The sequence below is a fragment of the Curcuma longa genome, chromosome 10 (genome assembly GCF_044706935.1).
Source record: "Curcuma longa cultivar G26 ecotype Majalengka, Jawa Barat chromosome 10, ITB_CL_G26_1.1, whole genome shotgun sequence".
NCBI classification, from domain to species: domain Eukaryota; kingdom Viridiplantae; phylum Streptophyta; class Magnoliopsida; order Zingiberales; family Zingiberaceae; genus Curcuma; species Curcuma longa.
Genome location: NC_133870.1, coordinates 5,839,124 through 5,862,276, shown reverse-complemented (window position 1 = coordinate 5,862,276; position 23,153 = coordinate 5,839,124). Strand labels below are relative to the sequence as shown.

At 40.1% G+C, this 23,153-nt stretch overlaps 4 protein-coding genes across 5 annotated transcripts; 2 read left to right on the top strand and 2 right to left on the bottom strand.

Moving 5' to 3' along the window:
• Nucleotides 1-921: 921 nt before the first annotated feature.
• Nucleotides 922-4,870, bottom strand: LOC141836492 (DNA-directed RNA polymerases II, IV and V subunit 8B-like). 2 transcript variants are annotated; one of them, XM_074723997.1, is made up of 5 exons: nucleotides 4,727-4,870; nucleotides 4,193-4,293; nucleotides 2,433-2,590; nucleotides 2,115-2,212; nucleotides 922-1,259 (listed from the first exon to the last, which is right to left on the bottom strand). In XM_074723997.1, the coding sequence occupies exons 2-5, from the start codon at nucleotides 4,263-4,265 to the stop codon at nucleotides 1,148-1,150; spliced, it is 441 nt and encodes a 146-aa protein (XP_074580098.1). In that variant the 5' UTR covers nucleotides 4,266-4,293; nucleotides 4,727-4,870; the 3' UTR covers nucleotides 922-1,147. The 2 variants fall into 2 exon arrangements, with proteins under 2 accessions (XP_074580098.1, XP_074580099.1); XM_074723998.1 differs by having other exon boundaries at nucleotides 4,193-4,283; nucleotides 4,727-4,863.
• A 1,772-nt stretch (nucleotides 4,871-6,642) lies between these two features.
• On the bottom strand, nucleotides 6,643-10,275 carry LOC141835952 (protein DCL, chloroplastic-like). Its single transcript, XM_074723361.1, has 3 exons — nucleotides 9,825-10,275; nucleotides 7,405-7,519; nucleotides 6,643-7,094 (listed from the first exon to the last, which is right to left on the bottom strand). Exons 1-3 carry the CDS (start codon nucleotides 10,145-10,147, stop codon nucleotides 6,930-6,932), a joined length of 603 nt encoding a protein of 200 aa, XP_074579462.1. The 5' UTR covers nucleotides 10,148-10,275; the 3' UTR covers nucleotides 6,643-6,929.
• Nucleotides 10,276-10,354: 79 nt separating this feature from the next.
• Nucleotides 10,355-12,051, top strand: LOC141835951 (F-box protein At1g47056-like). The gene has a single exon (XM_074723360.1). It carries the CDS (start codon nucleotides 10,400-10,402, stop codon nucleotides 11,951-11,953), a length of 1,554 nt encoding a protein of 517 aa, XP_074579461.1. The 5' UTR covers nucleotides 10,355-10,399; the 3' UTR covers nucleotides 11,954-12,051.
• Nucleotides 12,052-17,428: 5,377 nt separating this feature from the next.
• Nucleotides 17,429-23,043, top strand: LOC141836421 (putative membrane protein At1g16860). Its single transcript, XM_074723909.1, has 4 exons — nucleotides 17,429-18,130; nucleotides 19,312-19,467; nucleotides 21,486-21,697; nucleotides 22,384-23,043. Exons 1-4 carry the CDS (start codon nucleotides 17,429-17,431, stop codon nucleotides 22,574-22,576), a joined length of 1,263 nt encoding a protein of 420 aa, XP_074580010.1. The 3' UTR covers nucleotides 22,577-23,043.
• Nucleotides 23,044-23,153: the final 110 nt, after the last annotated feature.

Sequence of the window (23,153 nt, the reverse complement as noted above, 5' to 3'; positions counted from 1 at the left end):
ATCATTTTTATAAAGAATATAATGATTGAGAGAAATAACTTATATAAAATATAAATAAAATAATTAAAATAGAAAAGAACGTCAAATATTTTATGTGATCGTAAAGTACTTTTTAATTTTTTTAAAAAAAAATTTATAAAATAACTGAGTTATAAAATTAAGCTCTCATGACAACTTGGATTTGACCCGTCATAATTGCTCTCTCTTTCTAATAGCCAACTTTGGCAAGCATTAATGGTGGATATGACTTGTCAACAAAGGTCTCTTCAAGGACCATGCCTTGTCAGCAAATGTCTTATCAAGGTCAATATCTTCTGAAGGACCATGCTTTGTCAGCAAACGTCCTATCAAGAGGAGAACTCTTCTCCGATCACAAAAAAGGGGAGCTCTTGAGGTATAAAAAAGGAGGAAGAAGGTAAACTAAGAGGAGGTTCCGGGTTCTCTCTTCTCTCTCTCACTCTTCTTATCTTTTTTGGGCTGAGCATTTTATGACAGTATTTCTATTTTACTGTACTTCTTCTTCCTCCTGACTGGGCTGACTTGAGCGTCGGAGTGGCCGTCCGGGGGCTCCCGGCGCCAGGATGACCTCTTTCTCCGGTGATGTTTCAGGGCCTCCAGGTAGCTAGTCTTCTCTCCTTATTCGGTGTGGTGGCCCTCTCAATAAATAATTACTCTAATATATAATAATTGATTATTAATTACTACAATAATATCATTATCTATATTATATTGATTTTACATAATTAAAGATGATAATATGATTAAAATAATAATTTAATAATTAAAACGCGAAAGAAATCGCATCAGAACCGTACAACAAGAAAGGAGATATTTTTTTTTTATTTTAGCTACTTTAATTGAATCTCCATTTTGTTTCACAGACAAGTTGATGAAATAAAATTCCATATAATCAAGCAAAGATAAAACAAGATTATTGTAGATTTCATAATATCTGAATATAACCAATTAAACTCGCTACATACTTTTGAGTCATAATAATAAGGAAACAGAGTCTCCAAGTTCAGATAATGCAGAATTCAAAGAAGAGATTAAAGTCTCCATAACTTCTTTTTCATGTTCTGAAAAGCCAAGTCATCATCTAGCCTCAAGATGAAGAGTAGTTCGTTCTATCTGAGGAACATACAGATTACACTTTTCTTATCAGAAGAAAGAGTCTCTGATCCAACTCGAATTGAGCAGCATTCGATGGGTCGCCCTTGAGCATCATAAGCAGTCCTCCGAACGAAGCATATATTTCTCTGAAGAAATGAAAAGGGAAAAGAAAGCAGTGAGAACCGTATCAAAGCACCCTGAATTTGTCAATGGTTACTTAGTCTAGTGGTAAGCGAGCTAGATTCAGAAAGGGTGGTTCGAATTTGTATCATAGCAAATGTCGGGAGGAGTTTAGCGTTGTCATGACGCCTCACGGTCAAGATCCAAACAATCACCATGGAACTAGAAAAATTTAGTGCATAACTTGATTCAATGGTTGCTTAGTCTAGTGGTAAGCGAGCTAGATTCAGAAAGGGTGGTTCGAATTTGTATCATAGCAAATGTCGAGAGGAGTTTAACCTTGTCATGATGCCTCACGGTCAAGACCCAAAAAATCACTATAGAACTAGAAAAATTTAGTGCATAACTTGATTCAATGGTTTCTTAGTCTAGTGGTAAGCGAGCTACATTCAAAAAGAGTGGTTCGAATTTGTAAAATAGCAAATGTCGGGAGGATTTTAGCCTTGTCATGATGCCGCATGGTCATGACCCAAAAAATTACCATGGAACTAGAAAAATTTTGTGCATAACTTGATTCAATGGTTCCTTAGTCTAGTGGTAAGTGAGCTAGATTCAAAAAGGGTGGTTCAAATTTGTATAATAGCAAATGTCAGGAGGAGTTTAACCTTGTCATGATTTCTCACGGTGATGACCCAAAAAATCACCATGGAAATAGAAAAATTTTGTGCATAACTTGACCGCTAATGAACTTATTAATATCCACTCTTTGGTAAATATTTGCATTTTAATTGTGTGAGCATCGGAACACGATTATGGGAGGACGTAAAAAGCATAATGAAGAAACAGAGAGACAATTCTCTTTTAGGAAGGGAAAAACATACACTTTAACATTCTGTCCGCCAGAAGCTTCCTCCGAGATTTTGTATAGCTTCCCGTGCATCACATACTCAAACTTGTCGGCAAGTGATTTTCTGTTACCCTGAGAATAAACCAATAATTCTTAAGAAAAAATATAGAGAACAAAACTGTCGCATAAATGATAACTTCAATATGATTTGAGATATTAACTCAAAATAAGTAAATAAACACATTCGATCGATCATCGAGCACAAGCCTATCAAAGGCAGTCCAATGCCTAATCACCTTCTCGATAAAATTTAAAAGGTTCAAACAGATAAAACTGACAGTCATACTAATACCTGCAAGAAGTAACCAGTGTCAGGAGTTCCATCCAGATTGAGTGTTGGAGATAAAACCATTGTGAACTTATCTCCAACATGGAGTGGATAAATTTCAGTGTTCACATCTAGATGCATGAACATATCAAACTGCTCGCTGCGTGCTTCTATCCGAGAAACTACAACAAAAGTTTCTTCATGTTAAAGTAAAATACCACTATTGCTGAACATAATGCACTTGATATAAAAAGAAAAAAATTGAGCCATTTGATATAAGTTTCACAGATACCATGCTATAACAAAAATTAAGTGGAGCTATTTTTTAAATCTACTATTAGAAGGTGCCTTATGAATTGATTAACTAATAGTTCATAACCAGGCACTTGTATAATGTTTTCCTGCAACTTAATGATCAAGTAAAATAATTTCAAGCATATACTAAAGAAGGAGAGCTTTGACGTAATGGTAAAATTGCTACTGTGTAACCTAGAGGTCACGGATTCGAATCTCGAAAATAACCTCTTGCAAAACTAAGACTGCGTACAATGGGTGGGAGCTTCACCGGATTGTCCTTTATATGCTAAATAATGAAAGAGAAGCCACATAAAAAACTACAATTGGATAAACCTCTCACTTGCAATGAAGCATGGTTACAAGCTTGCTAGCAAGTTGGAAGTAAATAACATGCAGAAACCATTATATTAAACCTGAAGATAATACGTAGCTTAATGATAATGATGAAAATAGGAGTATTAGTTCAATTAGGCATATGCTAGTATGCCAAAAGTGCATTTATATATATAACCAATACACTAACTAATCAATCATCATTTGATCACATTTCCAAAAAAAAGTATTGATTGCTAAATTATATACTTGAAATTGAAAATTATAAATTTTGAGAGATAAGTAGGGATGGACTGGTAAAAAAGTATAGGAGTGTCAATTCGGATGGGTCGGGTCGAAGCAAGGATGTCATAAAAAAATCTAACTCGAACCCGATCCGAAAATCCTAAACCCGAACCCGGATAACCCAACCGACCTGATTAAAAAAAGACTTTTTTGCTATTTTCTCGGATAATTCTTCATTTCTATCTCAATGTTTCATCATTGTCATACTAACCTATTACTATTGATGTATATAAAACATCTTAATTTTCAAAACAAAATTTGATATAACTCCCAAAAAACCCCCTAAACCCTAAATTCAGGTCAACCTGAATCCAACCCAACCCAAAAATCTCCAACCTGAACCCCCTAAAAAAGGGTGCCTCTGGAACCTTCAAAAGGTGTGAAGGAATCTAGTAGGTAGAAATTGAATTCTAGGCACAAAAGAGCAGTATTATATGGAAGTTACCAGACCAAGCTTTAAGACTTAGGAAATAGGCACAGCCTGTTAAAGAAGCTTTGACAATGCTTGAAACAAAACAAAACTCACACTCCATTTCGCCTGGAAGCTTTTGATCAGGACTGAACTTATAAAATTAAATAAAATGCAGATGTAATAGCTATATAATTCTGATCTTAATACACAGAGATTCTGACAAATAATCACAATTATCAACAGAAAAATCATTATATAACAGAAGAATGAAACAAACTCACTGCACAAAACACCACCTTCTGTTCATGATGCAAATATTTAGCATAACAAATATTTTTTTTCTCACAGTTTAAAGTACAAATAACAAATCAATTCTACCACTAGTTTCATCAAAACATAAATCTCACAAGTCATAAGATGCACAACATCTATTATAAACATAGATCATGTAGCGTACCTTTATCAAACTTTTTACCATCTGGGTCGATTCTTATCAAAGTAAAGATGTCTTCAAAAAGAAGCTCAACCATGTTTATAAAGATCAAGCTCTGCAAGCAACTTGAAAAAAAAAAATCTGGGTGAGACAAAATCTTACCATATGCAATAGATAATTGTAAACACATCTAAGAAGCTAACCCAGCTAACAAAGGCACTCTAACAGTAACATAGCATGTTTAAATGTTATCCACTGATTTGCTCCAACTTTCCTCTTCACCAATGTCATTCATTCAATATGCAACTAGACAAGGTTACTAGTCTGAAATAGAAAACCACAGAGGCTGGCATCAGTCCTCAAAGTGTCTAGAAAACGCAAGCAGCCCAAACGAGTAGAAGCGACAGGAGGAGAAGGGAAGTTCGGCTGACGGGGGAGAAGCAAAAGCAGGAGAAGGGAAGTTCGGCTGACGGGATTTTGGCATGTGAGAAGCCGAGAAGCCGGAGGTAATGCTAGGATACCAGAGGAAAAAGTTAGGGTTATGTGCTAAAAGTAAACCTGTCGCAACGCCGAAGACTCGAGAAGGATGATCGGAGGTCTTCAACACCGGCGGTGGATTATGGACACGAGATGTGATGCTTCAGCCGCCGCCGCCGCGCCGTCGCCGGGTGGCCAAGAAGGGAAAGGTTAATGATAGGAGGCCCGTCCGGCGTGGACGCTTTTAAAGAACGGTGATACGATCCCCAAATAGGTATTTTCAACGAACCCCTTTAATTTATTATTAATTTAGATTAGGTCATTAAATTATTATTAATTTAGATTAATAATTAAATTTATTATTATTTATTATTTTAAAATATTAGAATAAGTTATTACACTTATTAATAATTTTTATATTATTTGGTATTATTGTATGATTATATATAGAATTATTATAATCTTTTAGAAGGTAATAAAGTGATATAATTTAATAATTAAATTATTTTGGTTATTGAAAGTTGATCCCCTCAAAGTATTTATTATTGGAGATCGATCCATCATCACATCCCTTACCCTTGTCCTTCCTCCTATTTTACTACGAGATAAAATGCGGGTTCTTTCGTATCAAAGTGAGGTGTTAATTTATCACCATCACTACATAACTCTAGGGTTTAGGATTTATAATTTAGGATTTATTTATAACTGTGTAACATCTACTTAATAGTTTCTGCAACTGTTTTAAAGTGATTTTAGTAAAATTTAAATAATTTTGACCAAGTTGATAAAGAGTAATGTGATATTATAGTATTCAGGATTTAGAATTTAAGATTCAAGATTTTAGGATTTAAGATTTAATGATTAACTATAACTATGTAGTAGCTACTTAGTATCTTTTACAATTGCTTTAAAGTATTTTGTCTAACTTAAAATGATTTTGATAAAATCTAAACAATTTTAACCAAATTGATAGAGATTATCTTGATATAATAGTATTTTGTGTATAGTAATTTTGATTAAAATAAAATAATCAATTTTACACGTAACTGTTCAGTAACTACTACAATATTACTGAAAGTAAGGGTATTTTTGAAAAGTAAGGTGTCCTTTTGAAAATTTTTTTAAAAGAAATATCCATCTGACGATTTGATAAATATGGGACACTCTTTTGATTTTTGTTCAAAAATGTTTTAGTAGAATATGACTACAAAAATATTTTAAGATTGTGCACATTAAAATTGGATGCACATTTAGCAATGTTTTGAAGAAAGTTTGCAATAAAAGAGATCATTGGCCCCATGATGTGCATAGAGAGACTAAGTTGAAGAAGGGAAAATATGGATTAAGCGAGGTTGGTGTTAATAAAGATCACCATGGAGGTAAAGGTAACATTGGAGCACCTTGATCTTCAAACTAAAGTTAGGAAGAGAAAAGAAATATAGGTCTCTCTTAAGTAGTAAGAAGGAAATTATAATCGACAAGACATCTTCGATGTTGAGTCTTAGAACCTTGATGATGAGGGAAACCCTTCAATATGCCCTCATTCATGTTGATATATCATGTCATACCCTACTTCTTCCATGATTCCTTGCCTCCTTGAATGACATTTTGCTGTAAAACCCAATTTGAATTTCTGTTGGGCTACAAGTTGACATCTACTGAAACTCAATTTTTGTCTTTGAGATATAGTTGAGTTAGTTACGACGAGATAAACTTGTTGAAATGGGCAAAGGGTCGAATCTCGACGAAACCGAGGCAATGCCCTTCTCCGTCATGGTCAACTACAATTTCTTGATTTACCTTCATCACAGATGATCATGAGACCAACCGTGTGGGCCGTTAGGATGGCAGAATTCCACCTTTTGTTGAAGAAACTCAATTTTTAGTTCATTCACTCCATGAACCAAACACATTGCATGACCTTGATGTTATCAGAGATGAGCATCAATAACTTTCTCAAATTCAACAACTTTTTTTTTTTGACAATTAACTTTCCACAATAGTTTGCATTCAATTAAAAAAAAAAAAAGTGGCATTACATTCTACAGGTTTATAGTCAAGACTCTTCCCATATAATATGATAAAAAATGAGACTACACAAAATCCTGTACTCTTATTGTATCACAAGAACCTCAAGGGTTCAACGCACACTAACTGAAAACCGGCTTCTGTTCATCCGCGAACTCAGCGTCACTCAGACTGCTATTTCATGGATAAGAAAGACTGGCCAGATCTTCATAGATGATGTACAAAACCAGATGGCTCCAGTTAATGAAGCTTCAGTTCAGTTGCGTTTCAAATGCTCACCAATGAACCTTTCTGCATGCAGTGGGTACTTGTCTCGGATGTAAGCTCTAAGACACTTCTGATACGAGAAGTCTATCCAGCCACCATCAGTTCGCACGACAAAGAGGCATCTTGAGTGTTTGAATTGGGGATGCCGATCAACCTTTACAAAACAATTTTAGTCAATGTTGTCATGGATTTAATAACATGTTGACATCAACTGGTCATAAACAATAATATTCCATTGAAATATCAAACTCTAGGACTTCCATCTTGACATTATTTCTGCTTGTTTTATTGTTTACGAAACAAATTTGAATAGAAGCTTCTTCCATTGTGAACTATGTTTTTCCTGCACAAGGTGATAATTTTCTTAATGTATGGCAGTGTAATTTTCCCTGCAAAAACAGTGAGTAGCCTTTGTGCCTCATGGCAATCGATTAATAAGAGCAGTATCAGTAGGTTCTACTAACCATTATATAATCAAGGCCCCGACCAATCTTATCTTCCGAACGAGGATGGTATCTGAGAAGTTTTCCTATGACTTCTTTTTCATCTTTGGCACTCAAACGCTCACCATCAATGTATCTGCAGGCCACAATTTTCTAGTGTAAAAGTTTTATAAGATAATTGCACAAGACTGTAGGCGTCGGTGTGGAAACCCACCACCACCTAAAACAAATTTATGACAACTAATATTAATGTTATAATAACATTTGCCATTACACAAAGGCTAGTCCTCCTTTTACTGTTTACAGTTTATCCTCTTTGAATCCTGAAAGTACATGTAATTTTTAAAAAAAATCATGAATGATATTTATCAACTTGGTCAATTTTGTGAGTAAATAAAGTATGGAAATCCTTAAAAATTCTATGACAAAATTCATATTATGGGATTAATCAACCAGAATAGTCAGTGAACAAAATAATTGTACCCTATCTATCTCATTCTACATTGTATTGATAAAGTACAAATGATGCTCTTGCTCAGATAAGCCATAAGCAGTACAATAATCAAGTTCCATGAAAGGATTCCTTCTTCATCAACTGAACAACTAAAACCCATCTCCCTTGTGAAACTTCCTGCCCACAAGATTGATTTGAATTGCACATGTGAAATATTAACCATGAACTCTCATTAAAATCTTATCATTGAACTAATAGGACTTGGATGGAATTTACTATTTTGCTAAGGACCTAATTGTAATACTTATTACTAAACTTAAATATCATAATTTAGGGCTGTGAGGAGTCTTCCAAAAGAAATTCTCCCCCTTCCTTATTCCTCCATGGCTATTCTATCTCTATTTCCCTTAAATCAATAGGATATCAGAGCCTTAATGAGGCCCATCATCATTCACTTATAGAAGTCCTTCAATCTCCCTCTAGATCATAGATTAAGATGCATCTGACCATAAAAAGGTTCATCAAATTCTTTTGTTTCATATTTTCCTTATTTACATAGAGAAAAAGTTTGCATTGTTGATGACATTTTTCTGTATCTATCGAAGGTGATAACAACTTCATGCTTTCAATTTTCTTGTCTTGCATGTTTTTAGCTTTCCAACTAATCTTTAGTCCATTAGCTCTATTACTAAAGCACGTTAACTGAAAATTTTTTTTTCCCTCTCATTACATTCTTCAGAAGTTACATATAGGGGAGACGATTAACTTCAGTTGAAAGCACAGTGCCTTTAATTATGTGGATAATATAAAACAATCTATAAATTCCAAAGCAATGATTGCCTTATTTGATGGAGGTCTCCAAAAGAGTGGCAATTTCTACGATGATAGGCTCGATCATTAATCTTTCTTAGTTTCAGGGCTAAAAAATTTCTTTCATAAAGACTGCAACAAAAACATATTAATATGTGATGCTTGCTAATTTGCTAAGCATTTAGAAGTGTTTGTCCTATTTCTAGAAACTAAAACAATACACTTTCATATTATGGATATAGATGTTTGGGGTGTTTGTTATATTGCTTTTGTTTTTGGACACAAGTGGCTTATCGCCTCTTTGTTTCTTTAATAAGGTGATCTGGATTAATTTATTGAGATATAAAGATAAGGTGTTTGTGTTGTTTCAAGAAATTCTAGATACTTGATAGTCAGTTTGCTTCCAATATAAAGATTCTAAGTTTTGATAATGAAACAAAATTCACAAATAGGGAATTTTAAGAGTATTTGAAAACTCATAGGAACTTACATCAAACTGCTTGTGTTGATACCCCTGCTCAGAATAGTGTTGATAACAGAATGAATAAACATTTATTATAGGTAATTGAAACACTCCTTGTGATTGAAGTTGCTCGATCTTCATATGGTATATTTCTCTCACAAAGAAAGTGTATGCTAGATCTGTTGTATAAACAACGAATGTTAGATTGTAAATCTAATGGAACTCCAATTGATCAATATCTTATCGCAAACGGATTAATTTACCACTTGCATACTAGATCTGATACTGCTGTGCTGTGGTCATTATTATTCTAAAACAAAGAACCTAATTGTGCTATTCATTGTAATCTGTAACCTTTTCTAGGTCTACATATTATTTTAACTGAAATATGATAATTTAGAGCTGTGAGAAGAGTCTAGAAGAAACAACTCTCACCTCCCCTACCTCCATAGCTATTCCATCTCTATTTCCTTTAATCAATGAGGATCATACCATCATCTCATGTTGTTAAGCTCAAAGAACAAGAAAATTAGGTTCAAAGACACAGTAAACACAGTGATAGCAAGCCAAGCCACGATCCTATGATTTCTTTGGCTTCCCGTTGTGATTCAGCTGATACTGACTGGCTAACATCAAATGTAGCCTAACAGTGCTCATATAAGTCCTAATCCCTCATTTGATCCCACAAAAATTGGATTTTTGGACGAAAAGTACCTATCGGAGTGGAGAATGTGCTTGGTGAGCATCCTGATGGGTTCGATGTCCCTCAGGATCTCCTCTTCCGCATCCTTCCACCGCCTGTAATCGGGATGCAGCTTCCACGGAGTTCCGTGAAGGGCCTTCAAGGGAGGCGTGGCCTTGGGGCCGCCAGCGGACGAGGCCGGCGCGCCCTCGCCTGCCGATGCAGCTGCAGGCGGCGATAGGGGCTCCACCGCCGCGAGGATCCCCAAGGCGCAGCGGCGGGGGAGGGACGCTGAGGACGCGCGCAGCGCAGGGACGCCCCGTGGGAGAAGGAGCGCCAGGGCGGCGGAGGCCATCTGCCACTGCGAGCGCGTGGTGGGACTGCGGACGCTGGAGAAGCAAGGGAAGGGGAGCAGCGAGCTATCCGTTGCTTAGTGGATCGGGTTTGAAGATGGAACATATTTGATCCAACAAGACCCGTTGCAAGTCCATAAGGTGAAAGGAGAAGCCCATTTAACCGCAGAAAGGTGAAAGAAGAGGCCTCCAGATCCGGCCGACGCCACCGCCGCCGCCGCCGCCTCCTCCTCTCTCCGCTCCGGCAGCCCTGCATGGGCCAATCCGCGTCCTGCTTTTCCTCCTTCGTAGGTTCCGTCCCGGCGACCCCGCATCCGGCGGCCATCACTGAGGGAGAATCTGCCGTTCCGTCGAGGGATCACACAGATGATTTACCCGACGACTGCCTTGCCTTCGTCTTCCATTTCCTGAGCTCTGCCGACCGGAAGAAGTGCTCCCTGGTGTGCCGGAGGTGGCTCGCGGTCGAGGGCCAGAGCCGCCGTCGCCTCTCTCTTGACGCGAGGGCCGTTCTCCTGGTGGCCGCGCCGTCCATATTTGCTCGATTTGACGCCGTTACCAAGCTCGCCCTAAAATGCGACCGCCATAGCGAGAGCATCGGCGACGAGGCTCTGGTGCTCATCGCCGCACGATGCCGTAGCCTCGCTCGGCTCAAGATCCGCGCCTGCCGCGCTGTTACTGATGGCGGCATGGCTGCGGTCGCCGAGCACTGCCCCGGCCTCCGCAAGCTCTCCGTGGGGTCTTGCACGTTCGGCTATGCAGGCGTTGACGCAGTAGTCAAGCGCTGCCCTATGCTGGAGGAGTTGTCCATCAAGCGGCTGCGGGGCCTTCCCGACGCGTCCGCCATGGTGGAATCCATCATTGGCGCCGCCTCCCTCCAATCAATATGTCTGAAAGAACTTTACAATGGCCAGTGCTTTACTTCTCTGATCGCTGGATCCTCCAACCTAAAAACCCTAAAACTTATCCGGTGCTCCGGGGATTGGGACAGGCTACTTGAAAATATTGCAGATAAGGTTCCTGGAATTGTTGAGATTCATCTGGAGAAGCTTCAGGTCAGTGATCGTGGCCTTGCCGCTCTTTCCTCGTGTGCTGATCTTGAGATCCTTCATCTTGTAAAGACCCCAGAATGCACGGATGCTGGCCTTGCTGCAATTGCCGAACGCTGCCGTCTCCTCCGCAAGATCCATATCGATGGATGGAAGACCAATCGGATTGGCGATGAAGGTCTAATAGTTGTAGCAAGGCAGTGCCCCAACCTCCAAGAATTGGTGCTTATTGGGGTGAATCCAACAGCCCGAAGCATGGGGCTTATAGCAAGCGATTGCCCAAAGCTGGAGCGCCTGGCCCTTTGCAGCAGCGAGACCTTTGGGGATCCTGAGATCATTTGTATTGCCTCCAAGTGCATGGCTTTGAGGAAGCTGTGCATCAAAGGATGTCCTGTGTCTGATCAGGGAATGGAAGCCCTTGCAGAGGGTTGCCCAAAGTTGGTGAAAGTGAAAGTGAAGAAGTGTCATGGAGTGACATCAAGATGTGCAGACTGGTTGATGCAATGCAGAGATGGAATGCTGGCAGTTAATTTGGATGTCACAGGATCAGCTGAACATCAAGAATCCATCGGCGAGAATGGAGTTCTTGAGAATAATGAGCACTTGATTGGTCATGTTGGAGCTTTTTGTCTTTTGCCATCAAGGAGTTATTCCAGATCGTTGCCATGGAAGAGTCGGATCAGTTATTTTGCCAGGAGGAACTTTATAACATCTGCTATCCGGAGATGGTCACCTGGTAGCAGCAATTCTAACCATACATGAACTGGGAAGCATCCCTTTCTTTTGTTTCTTACACTGTTGTTCTAAATGTTTAAATTTGCATGTGAATTAGCTGATCATGACTATGTTTGCTATTTGCTTCTGCTGCTGCTCATATATGATTAGGAAAGCAAATAGTTGGTTTTGCTCTATTTGATTAGGAAAGCAAATAGTTGGGTTTTGTTCTATATGATTAGGAAAGCAAATAGTTGGTATTGCTGTTATTACTCCAGTATCCTGTTTCTCCATGATTGCAGACATTAATAGTTCATTCATTGGATGCCTCTTCTACATATAATTATTGCTTATTTGACATCATAAATAATTGATGGTTCATCCATGTTTGTCATAGTTGATCCAGTATATAAATACTACTAATTAAGCTTCTAACTGATGTTTGATATAGACATATAACCATGATATCCATAGATAGGCCAACAATCATAAGATATTGACTGAGATTACATGTCCTGATTCAAACCTGTAATACCTCATTGAACAATGTTTTCATTCAACTGTGAGTTTTGGGAGTGAAGAAAAACATCAGCAATCTTAAAGACATTTTCCAAAGAAACTAACATGAATGAACAGAGGAGAAAGTAGGCGGAGATGCGGGTAATACTGACAGTGAGCTGATAAGCAAATAACTTATAGGTGCCTGGGATGGGCATTATGGCTCATTGAAACCTGTAGGAGTCTCTTTTGCAAGTGTCATATGATGCAGTTCTCAGGACTTAGGAGGGACCCAATGTGTTGCATAGTTTTAAGGGCAACAATGGCCATGAGATCAAAGAGACAGGGAGTTATGAGAGGCCAGAAGAAAAAAAATGCCCTGCTGGCAAGAGGCAGTTTCCAAAGCCCCCAAAGCGGCGCCTCTATGGGCCGGAGCACGATTTTTGGTGTGGGGAACTGGTTTATTGTACTTCAGGACTATGCATAAGAGGCTTCATTCGACTGGTCCTTGTTTTTTGACGAGGAAATTGACACAAGTTCTAGTATATTTTTCTAGCATTTTCCTTATCAGTCTCATCACAAAACTTACTGACTAGAATATAAAGTCTCCCTTCATCCATTAACTTGATTTTCCTAGTTTGTTTGGATCAATTACCTCAACTTGTTTCCCTTGCTGATGATTTATGAATTATCATAGCAAACTCATAAAGGAACCCTAGAGAAGCAAATTGTCTGAACTGTGAGCTACAGAAATGGGCTATATCTATGAACATTAGTCTTAATGTTCCCTTTCTATTTGTTTCTTATATAATGTTTGTGGAAGATTTCAAACTTTTTGTCTCTTAGATTCAGAAGTTCATTTGCTGCAGATTGTTTTCTTGATGTCTACTACTGAATCAGCTGGATTATTTCTCTTAGTGTTTTCTATTGGCCTAGATCATAAATTTACACCCTCAGTTCTCCTAGTCGCCTTGCACTTGTGCTGTGTTTCTGATATCTATGTTTTTGTTTATTCATCGATATGCTGATGCATTCAGTAGGGTTGAACGAATGGAACCAAATTTCCCCCTTTAGGTTGATGAACAAAGCTGGAATGCAGGGAAGTGAACAATTGGGATTAAAAGAACTGGATCCAGACGGTTGTACCATATATAGCTCCTTCATCTACATTGTCTTTTAAAATCTCGATATACTTTTGCTATCATACTTGAAGTTAAGGTATGCTCAGACTTTATTTCCCAACATTGTGTTCTTAACCATATTTTTTGCTACTAATCCATTCATTCCAGCTTAGTTTACATAGTCTTCCTAGTTTCACCCTAAACAACACTCAAATGTTACCCTCATGTGATACTCGAGTGTGCTGTACCGATCCCTTCTGCGGTATTCTCAACTACATACATGCTTTCTATCTGACAGATGGTCGTGGGGTCGATCATGTGGTGTTGGGATGACGGATTCTATCTTTTGCTGAAATATTTTCTGTCCAATAGATCCCTTCGAAAGTGGTCACACATCATGAACAACAAAGTTGTGGAGGGAGGGAACCATAGTTTGGCAGTAGCTAGCAACTAGATTACTAGTTGGTGGTGGGGGAGTCCACCCCCTTCTTCGACTCAGTATGCTTCTGGACCACAAACTTAGGGCACCCCTCCGCATTCTCCGCGTGACGAAAACTCACTCAACTCTACCGAATGAGCCTATATCGGCTGATGTACACAAACACACAAAAGGCTTCAGTGGCTTAGGCTGTTTGGAGCCTTTATTGGACGAGGGAAGCACTCCTAAGTGATCGACTCAGTGTGAGTCAAATGCCACAGTTGTTAGTGACCACCACAAAGGCAAGGCTAAGGCCACAATAGAAGAAGCTTTTGTAAATCTAAACAAACATAGAAGCCACTATAGAAAAGCCGAAGCATAAGCTTCCACCATTAATGTGTAATGTGAGCTCAACTTGGAGACAAGATCATTGCCACTGAGACATCACTTGGCCAAATTGCTGTCGGAGACCGGCCGAGGAAGGATCTCTGTGCGCCGGCAAGTGACGCTTCCATCTTGCCCGGAGCAGCTGTCAGCGGTGGCTAGACGAGACAGCGGCAGCGGTGATGATGTGCATGAGTCACAGTCGAAGAGACGTGCAGGGTTGCAGGACTATTATATATTAAAAAAAATATATTTTTTAATATTATTATTTTTATTATATATATTATAGTAATTATGATTTTATAATTATTAAAATGTATATTACATTTTTAATGTTGTTTATGAATATTTATAATGTAATCATTATGATTTTATAATTAATATATTATATATTTAAAAATATTTATATTGTAATGATTATAAAATTATAATGATTATAATATGATTTTGTAATTGTTATAATAAGAATTTAAACAGTTTGTTCATCAAGCCGATGGTGAGTAGATACAGCGAGAGCTGGACCTCGTCCTTGCCCCACCAGGGCACCGGCCACCGACGGGAAGGGGAGAGGGAGAGGGAGAGGGAGAGGGAGGGGGCCACACCCAGGCCGGCGGCAGTAGGGAGCGAGAATGGGAGGATGTGAAGGGAGTGAAGGCGGCGGAATCTGCCGAGGGTGAGTCCCACCGAGCGGAGCTGCTGCTGAGAGCCCCTCGTCCTCCGCCAGCCTCCGCCATAGCCGGCTCACGCACGCGGCCCTCCTCAGAGTCGAACCGTCCGCCCGCTTGAGCACCTCGAGCACCAGGTCCTCCCCGAGCCCCGCCGCGGAGACATCACTTCAAGGAACCCACCGCTCTCCTCCCGAAGGAGAAGTTCGCCGTCACCGGAAACCTCGATCGAAGCCCTCTACATGGCTCCTCTGCTTCGATTGCTTGCGACCAGACAGCGAATCCACACGAAATAATTGCATTTTGCCCTAACAAATCCCATTATATACATCGGAACGCTTTGCGTTCTCCTCTAAAACTTACTATAATTTTCACTTAGCTCCCACAATTTTTGAATAGTTACATTTTGCCCTACCCTATCTCCTCCTATACATCGCAATCGCAATCTCCGGGATCTTGTTGGCAGAGCCAAACGTCGACGCCCACGTTGCTACTCTGTTTTATACCCACTAGAGAAAGGACACATTAACATGTGGGTCATCAGCCGGGTCCACGTACAACCATTAGCGAGCGAGGTGCGTTTATATATATATAATCCTTAGGATCCGGCTGGTTCGACTCGAGTTCGATCCTGATCTCATCCAAAGGTTCGTCGACAGTATCTTTAGACTTGATTGACCAAGTACTTTCTTTCTATTCGTTCGAGGAAGCCATTGAATGACATCCCATTCGGCTCTCAGTATGAGCGACGGAATGACCTCCCCATTCGATCCTGGACAAGGGAATTACCGAATCACACGAAGTCGAATCACTCTTCCATTCGGTTCACCCATCGGCCAAATCGTCCATTCGGCTATACTTCATTCGGCCATACCTCCATTCGGCTATACTTCATTCGGTCGTACCTCCATTCGGCTATACTCCATTCGGCCATATCCTCATTCGGCCACCACCCTTGCCCTTCGAACCTCTTGTCAAGCCGAATCGCCAGATCGCCCTACAGTGTCTTGGCATATCCCATCATGATTTCTGACAAGCCCACACTCTCATTTATTATCGCCATCCTTCTGACACCCACGTGGACCATGACAAGATGGCTACTTATTGGCGATGGGACAAGGAACTCGATTGTTCCTAACACTTCATTAATCTTGATGGGATATTCCTTAAATGATGACGTAACAGATGTACACACTCGTCTCTCCTTAAAACGACCACTCCCTCCTCAGCAGGTAAGTTTTTTCTTCTTCTGCTCTCTTCCACGCTCAAATCCCCTACTGTTTATCTTCTTCCTCATCTCGCCGTCTTTGACTTGAGCGTCGGAGTGGTCGCGTACGAGGCACCCCCTGCCTTCCTACTCACGTTTTCTGTGTTCTCAGGCCCAGGAGCTAGCAGTGCGTCAGATCCTTATTTTTGTTTCACACCCGCTCCGGTGAAGGTCCGGTGACTTGTCCGTACACTCTTCTCAACCGGAACAATATATAAAAGCTTAATTTCAATTTTTGTTTTGGAAAAAAAAATCTTGTGTTGTTGTTATTGATCCTAATGAGATGACTAACCAAATGTGGTTGATTCGATGACGTCATCTGACGGAACTAACAATCGCTAAATTAGCTAATTTCCTAAAAATCGGATTTCTTTTCAGCTCCCCTCCAACCCAACCATTCCCTTTCATTCTAACAACACGTCACGTGTTACGTCACCGGCACCTCTTCGCAGCCACTCAACGGCGGAGTACACAATCGTGTATGTAACTCCGCGTCCATCTTTAATTTAAAATAATTGACGTCGGCCGTCATCTGGTGTCGCTTTCACGCGTCGCGCCACGTTGCACGTTTTTCTTGCCACTGACCTTCCAGTCCCCAGGAACTGCCCTCCGTGGGCCCGCGGCGATCGCTCCATCTCGTCCGTTCATCGCGGGGCGAGACGCTTCGTTGTCGTCGGTCGATTGATCAGGTACAATCCGGAGTCCACGTCGGGACGTGTCGGCAGTGTATCTGCAACACACACTCCTATCTCCCGCCCCGAACTGTCCATCTGTCCGCTCTCGTCCCATCGGACGGTCAGAAATTCGCCACGTAATCGACCGAGACAGCGCCGTAGACGCGTCGGCGTCGAGCCCGGTCGGCCCGTGCGGAGCCGAAGCCGCCTCTCACCCCTCGAGTGGTCCACGTGTTGTGTGCTCGACGGGCCCACTTCCTGGCGTCCTCCAGTAGACGGCCTTCACCCACCAATGCACCCGCTTTTATAGCTAGTCAGGCACACAGTGTGATAGGAGGAAAGTGGGTATACGTTGGAGGCGTGCGTGTAGAATAGCGAATCATCGACTCCCTCCGACGCCCCCGCATCACGTGAAGATTGAAATGGACGGCTGAGATGGCTGGACAGGATGGTATAAGTGCTTCGTCCTTGTCTAGTTCACAGTGGCGCGAGGGAGATGTCGGTGCGGAGGACGACGCACCAGCTAAGCAGCGGGATGATCGTCTCCGGGCCGCCGGAGCTGCCGAAGGAGCGGGCGCCGGCCGTGGGGTCGAGGGCGGCGCCCTACACCGGCGGGGACGTCCGCAAGTCCGGCGAGCTCGGCAAGATGTTCGACATTCCCTCGGTGGGAGATCCCAGCGGAGGACCGTCCAGGTCAGTGTCCAAGTCCCACTCGGGGCCGATCGTCCGCTCCGCTTCCTCCTCGGGATCCGGTCCGGTGCCTCCGCGGAAGACCTCTGGCCCGCTCGCGCAAATCCCCCCGACGGGGCTGATCACCTCGGGGCCCGCGCGTTCGTCCGGCGGGCAGACGGATCAGTCGCCGCTGCCTACGAGGAGGAAGAAGACGGAGGCCAGGTATGGCGGAGCGGTGACTGCGGTGGAGGAGGAGGAGTTCGAGTTTGGTTTGTCGCGGGGTTGGAGATGGGCGCTGGTGGCGGTTTTCGTGGCGGGATTTGCTGTGGGTGCATTCGTGTGGGTAGCGGTGGGGCGATCAGTGATTCTGATTGGGGTGGCAGCGGTAGCGGCGGTGGTGGCGGTGGCGGCGGTGTGGAATTGGGCGAGGGGCAGGGAAGAAGTGAAACGATTTTGGCGGTTCTACCCAAATACTTCTATAGACATGAGAAATCTCCAAATTGGGAAGTTGGTTAAAATCACTGGGGTATTCCTTTCCTCTCGAAGCTTTCATTGCAACTTTTTTTTTTCTTTTTCTCGCTTCTTTGTTTTATTCTTTCTTGTAGCTTTATGGGGATGACAATCTTGTTTTAAATGAGCTACGACACTAGCTAATAAAGAATTCTAAGTTTGATAAGATTTTATTGTCTTGCTAATTCTGAAACTATGATTGGACAACTAAAGGCTGATTGAGGCACCATAAAGCCATTGCATCTGATTTATTTAACTATTTTGACGATTTTGGAGTCAGATTCTTTCCTCCTCTACGAAATTAGGCAATAAATTGAAACTAGTTTTCAAGGTACAACAATTTCAGAAAATGTTGACTAACAATAGAATTAACTATGAAATATGTGAATGCATGAGAATTTCTTAAGAGAACGAACACCTTATTTGACCATTCAATTCGCTCATTTGTTACATGTCTTTCTTATGCATGTAATTTATGCTTTTGTGATGACGAATATCAATTTCCAGAAAGTTACATACTTGGGAGAACTAAGCTTTTTTATGTTTTTAGTCGCATAAGAAGAAAAAAAGAACTTTTTGGCCTAGTTTATGACTCAGCAGCTGGTCAGTATGTTAGACACCTTCATCCTTGTAATGACCTAAAACTTCCCCATTTGTGCTAAAATCTCTGAACTTCAATATGCATATTATTCTTGTGTTTTTTCTGAACAATGCATACTATTATTTTATATATGTTGTGTTTAGGTGAAAGCTATATTACATGCTTCTTGAATGCTTTTCTCAGGAGTTGCAATTACTAGTATTAAAATTAATCGCCTTGTAATTTTATGTTAATTCATACAATGACACTACAGAATTAGTTGTTATTTCAAGCTGTAGACAACTTAGTACCTCAACAAGAGATTCTTCAACGTATTTCTTGCTTGTTTTCTTTGCTAAGTGGATCCAAGTAACTAAATTCTTGCTGGATCTCTCAAATAAGCTTAGAATGATATTGCTGTTGGAATTTGAAATATTCTCTGTTACTTTTTTTCATTCTAGATGTGTTTTTATTGTTAATTGATGGTTTATTAAATATTGTTGCAAAGGTGACACATGTTAAGTGGGGTGTTCAAGTTATTGAAAGCAATATGGTTAGTTATACTTTGAGGGATATTGACTGTTTTCAGTTGTTTCCTGTTTTTGTCTTTTGTGCAGCATGTCACTTGTGGAAGCATCCCTCTTGAATCATCTTATCAAAATGTCCCCAGGTGTATATATGCATCTACTGAGCTGCACGAGAATAGAGGATGGAGTGGATTTACTACTAATCCTGCTCATAAGTGCTCCACATGGAGACTCAAATATGTTGAGGTTAGACTTTGACTTGGTTTTTAAATGACTATTCAAGGTGATCTTTCCTATGATTGCCCCTTCCTGCACTTCTATGTAATTATTACACATTACACAAATCTGAAATGAAATGGCACATTTTTCTTCGAGCAAAATCTGTTTTAGCTTTACTTCTCATGACTTATAGCAGCACCTAGCCTGTTACAAATTTTAAAATTATAAATCTCTATTTCAAAATTTGGAATCTAATGTGGATGCCCAAAATAGCTTTAACCTTGATCTAAGCCTTTGGAAGCTTTGGGCAACCATAGCACTCTATTCGAGGAGAAATAAAAATATTTTCATGCAACCTTTTCAACTCAAAGCTCTCTAAAAGCTTATATAAGAAAATAGAAATATATTCATGCACTTTTCAATTGAAAGCTCTCTAAGAGCTTATATAAGAAGAGCTTCAATGACTCACTTTTATTCGCCATCAACTGACTCGGAATCCCAAGTTGAATGCTTGAACAAATGTTACATTGGACAACCAACGACGATATCAATTGACTATTGCTCAAGCCCTTACACTCAGTTGACTCCTTTGTCGACTAACATGCTTTAATTAATCGAATTCCTCCGTTTATTGAATTCATTCGGTGGTCCCTCTGTCAATCAACTTCCTTGTAAACCTACACAGTTTTGGGATCAAGCTAAGTCGTAGACTACAATTTGGGACCAACAATTTCTTGGACGAAGACTTCAAACCAAGTCATTACTACTAAGTAGTTTACTTCTACCTAGCTAAACATGTTATTTCCAATGATGTTGCACAAAGACACAAGCTTCAAAGTTACATTTCACTCATCTCACAGTCTTATTGTCCTAGAGTCCACCCTTTGTCAGGGCTCAAGTTTGTCTAATGCACTAAGCTCCCCGAGCTTACTCCATGTCATTCAATTTTTTACACCTCTGAGTCACCTTATTCTGGGTTGTCTTAGAGGTCCTTCGTGTCAGGCCCCCAAGCTCCCCAAGCTCGTTCCATGTCATCCAATCCTTTGCGCCTCATTTCAGTCCACTTCATTTCAGGCTGTCTTAGAGATCACTTGGTGTCAGGCCTCCAATATATTAAATGCACCAAACTTCTCAAGCATATTTTATGCAATCTAATCTTCTATATTTTTTGAGTCTTGTACTAGGTCTCCGAGCCATTAGGCAAACGATTTTGATGTCCCACCCACTTGAGTAAATTCCTAGGTCTCCATCAAACACAAATCATTCAACCAACCAACTCTGCCTCCATGTACATTGGCCAGACACACATGTTTGTCCTCCACAGTTTCTGCACTGTGATGTGAAATTCCAGTTGTTGTCACATTGCTGGAATTCTGAAAAATCAGCCTTAGGGTTTTTGAGTTAAGAGTTTCTGCGGCATTACTGGGTCAGCTGGGCCTGACACTAGGTTGTTGACCATTATTGAACCAAACCAATATATACAGTAGGGTGAACCTAGTATAATGTCGGATGATGGGGTGACTCTAGTAGGATGTTGATGTCTTTGAAAGATGCACGCTGAGAGACTGCCTTGTAACAGATGAAGTTGACACAGCTGCCTTGTATCTGATATCTAAGAATTCTTCTTTTGTTTCTCCACATGCCAACTTCAGCAACCACTCATGTAGTTGAAGCCTTTTCTAAATAGAATCAACCATCAACTTAAACAACACCAAGCATGAAGCATCAGCCAACCACTCATGGAATCGATGTCTTTCCTAAATAGCCTTCCATGCATCAATTAAATCAACATTCTGAAACTAGATATGCAGTTGGTTCTAAATGAATGTATTATAAATTAGCTTCTCAAATGTTTGTGAGTGTAAATATAGTTTATAAACCAATATTGTAGTTTTTGTCCTCTATCCATGTGTTTCATTTGAGTGAGTGTTGTCTAGCTGACCTATGTTACACAACTTCATATGCAACTTACTCTGCATGTTCTATCAATTTTAGTTCAATGTCTAGGAAGTGCTATTTAGTTAACTGGCTTCTTATTTTGACAGAGGTATGTTGCAGATTTCTACATATCTGACCCAGACAGTGGAACACGGTTTCTTGTGAGAGCAGGAAATGGAGCTAGAGTGACTTCTTTTGTTAAGCCTGCCACTATTATTGAGATAAACAAAGAAAATAAAGATTTGTCTCCTGATTTTACAAGTTGGCTGACAGAACTCAATCTTGCAAGCGATGATCACATAATGCACCTTAAAGAAGGGTAAGTTATGAACAATTTAAAATTTGATAAAGAAGGGCATATTTATATGTTCTGCTAGCTGGTAACTGCATTTGCAATCAGTCCTCTTGTGTCAACTAAACCTTTTTTTTTTAAACAAAAAATTTAGAATCACTGAATTGTGAACATTGTTACTTTGACAAGAATATCAAATTGACAAATTTATCATTTTGATGAGACCATGTGTTCCCTTGCTTCAATTCTCATATTTTCTTGCTCCGAAATATGAAAATGTCATCCTCTTAATTACTAGAACTTCTTGATCAATGTGAATGACACGGGATAAAACCAATGAACATGATTATTAGGAATTGGCAAAGCTTGTTTCTAAGTCCACTAGTTCACATCCATTTTTTTTTTTTTGCAAGCATCCCGTCCTTGATTTCTGGTTTTGCAGATAAAATAATAAAGAACAAGATGGTCATAAAACTGTTCTTGCTGAATCTAGAGAAATTCTAACTTTATTTACTATTTGTTTGTATATCTGTATATTTAAATGATCTGAATATTATCATGATTTAGTCTTACATAAAGTTCAATAAAGTTAGCTTTAAAAGTCAAGACATGGCTTGATGATGATATTATGATCCATCTGTACCATTAAGAAGACAACATTGAAAGCTCTCTTCTATTTGGTATTGTTTTCTAACTGATAAATGGCATGATAGGTTCATCAAGGAGGGCAACACTGCAAGTGTTATCGGTATTCTTCAGAAGCATGAAAATCTTATCATTATCGATCCACCTCCAGACGCCGTATCAACTGGTTGTCAGTGGACAAGATTTTTCTTTCCAATGTCGGTCGAGGGCCTTATCCTAATAGGTGATGAACGACCAGATGAAGTGATATACCAGGTGTAAATATAGTAAAATTGTTTCATACATCCTCTTGCATCAATAGGCAAGGAAGAGAATAATTGTGGCTGCTTTCGAAGTGTATCTTCGTATTCATCAGGTGTCGTTCCAAATATACGCAGATAGTGTCTTAACTTTTCAGTTTCAGTAGGTGTCTTTGGGCATCAAAATTAAGTTGAAGTAGTCGATATGCATGTCTTATACATTGAGTAGCCAACTGAAGCAAGTATTAGATCTCTTGGTGCTGCTCCTTTAGTTAATTCTCATGAACTGTTATAGCTAGTTTCTAGTCGAACTTGTGCATATTGTAACTAAAGAGTATAGTGTACAAATGCTCTTCTAGTCAATAATGTATTCTAGCTAGCAGTAATGCTTCATAAGTAACAACATTTTCTAATCCAGTTGGACTCAACCAATTTGGTTCGACCGGTCGAACGCAAAGCCAAAGGTGATATTCATAGTGCAAGGCTACCCATCAGTGTCCCTTGTTGGCAGTTATTCTGAAAAATTATGGAAGGTGAAAACAGTAAGTTTTATTTTATTTTATTTTATTTTTATTTCTATTTCTATAAGATTTAGCTTT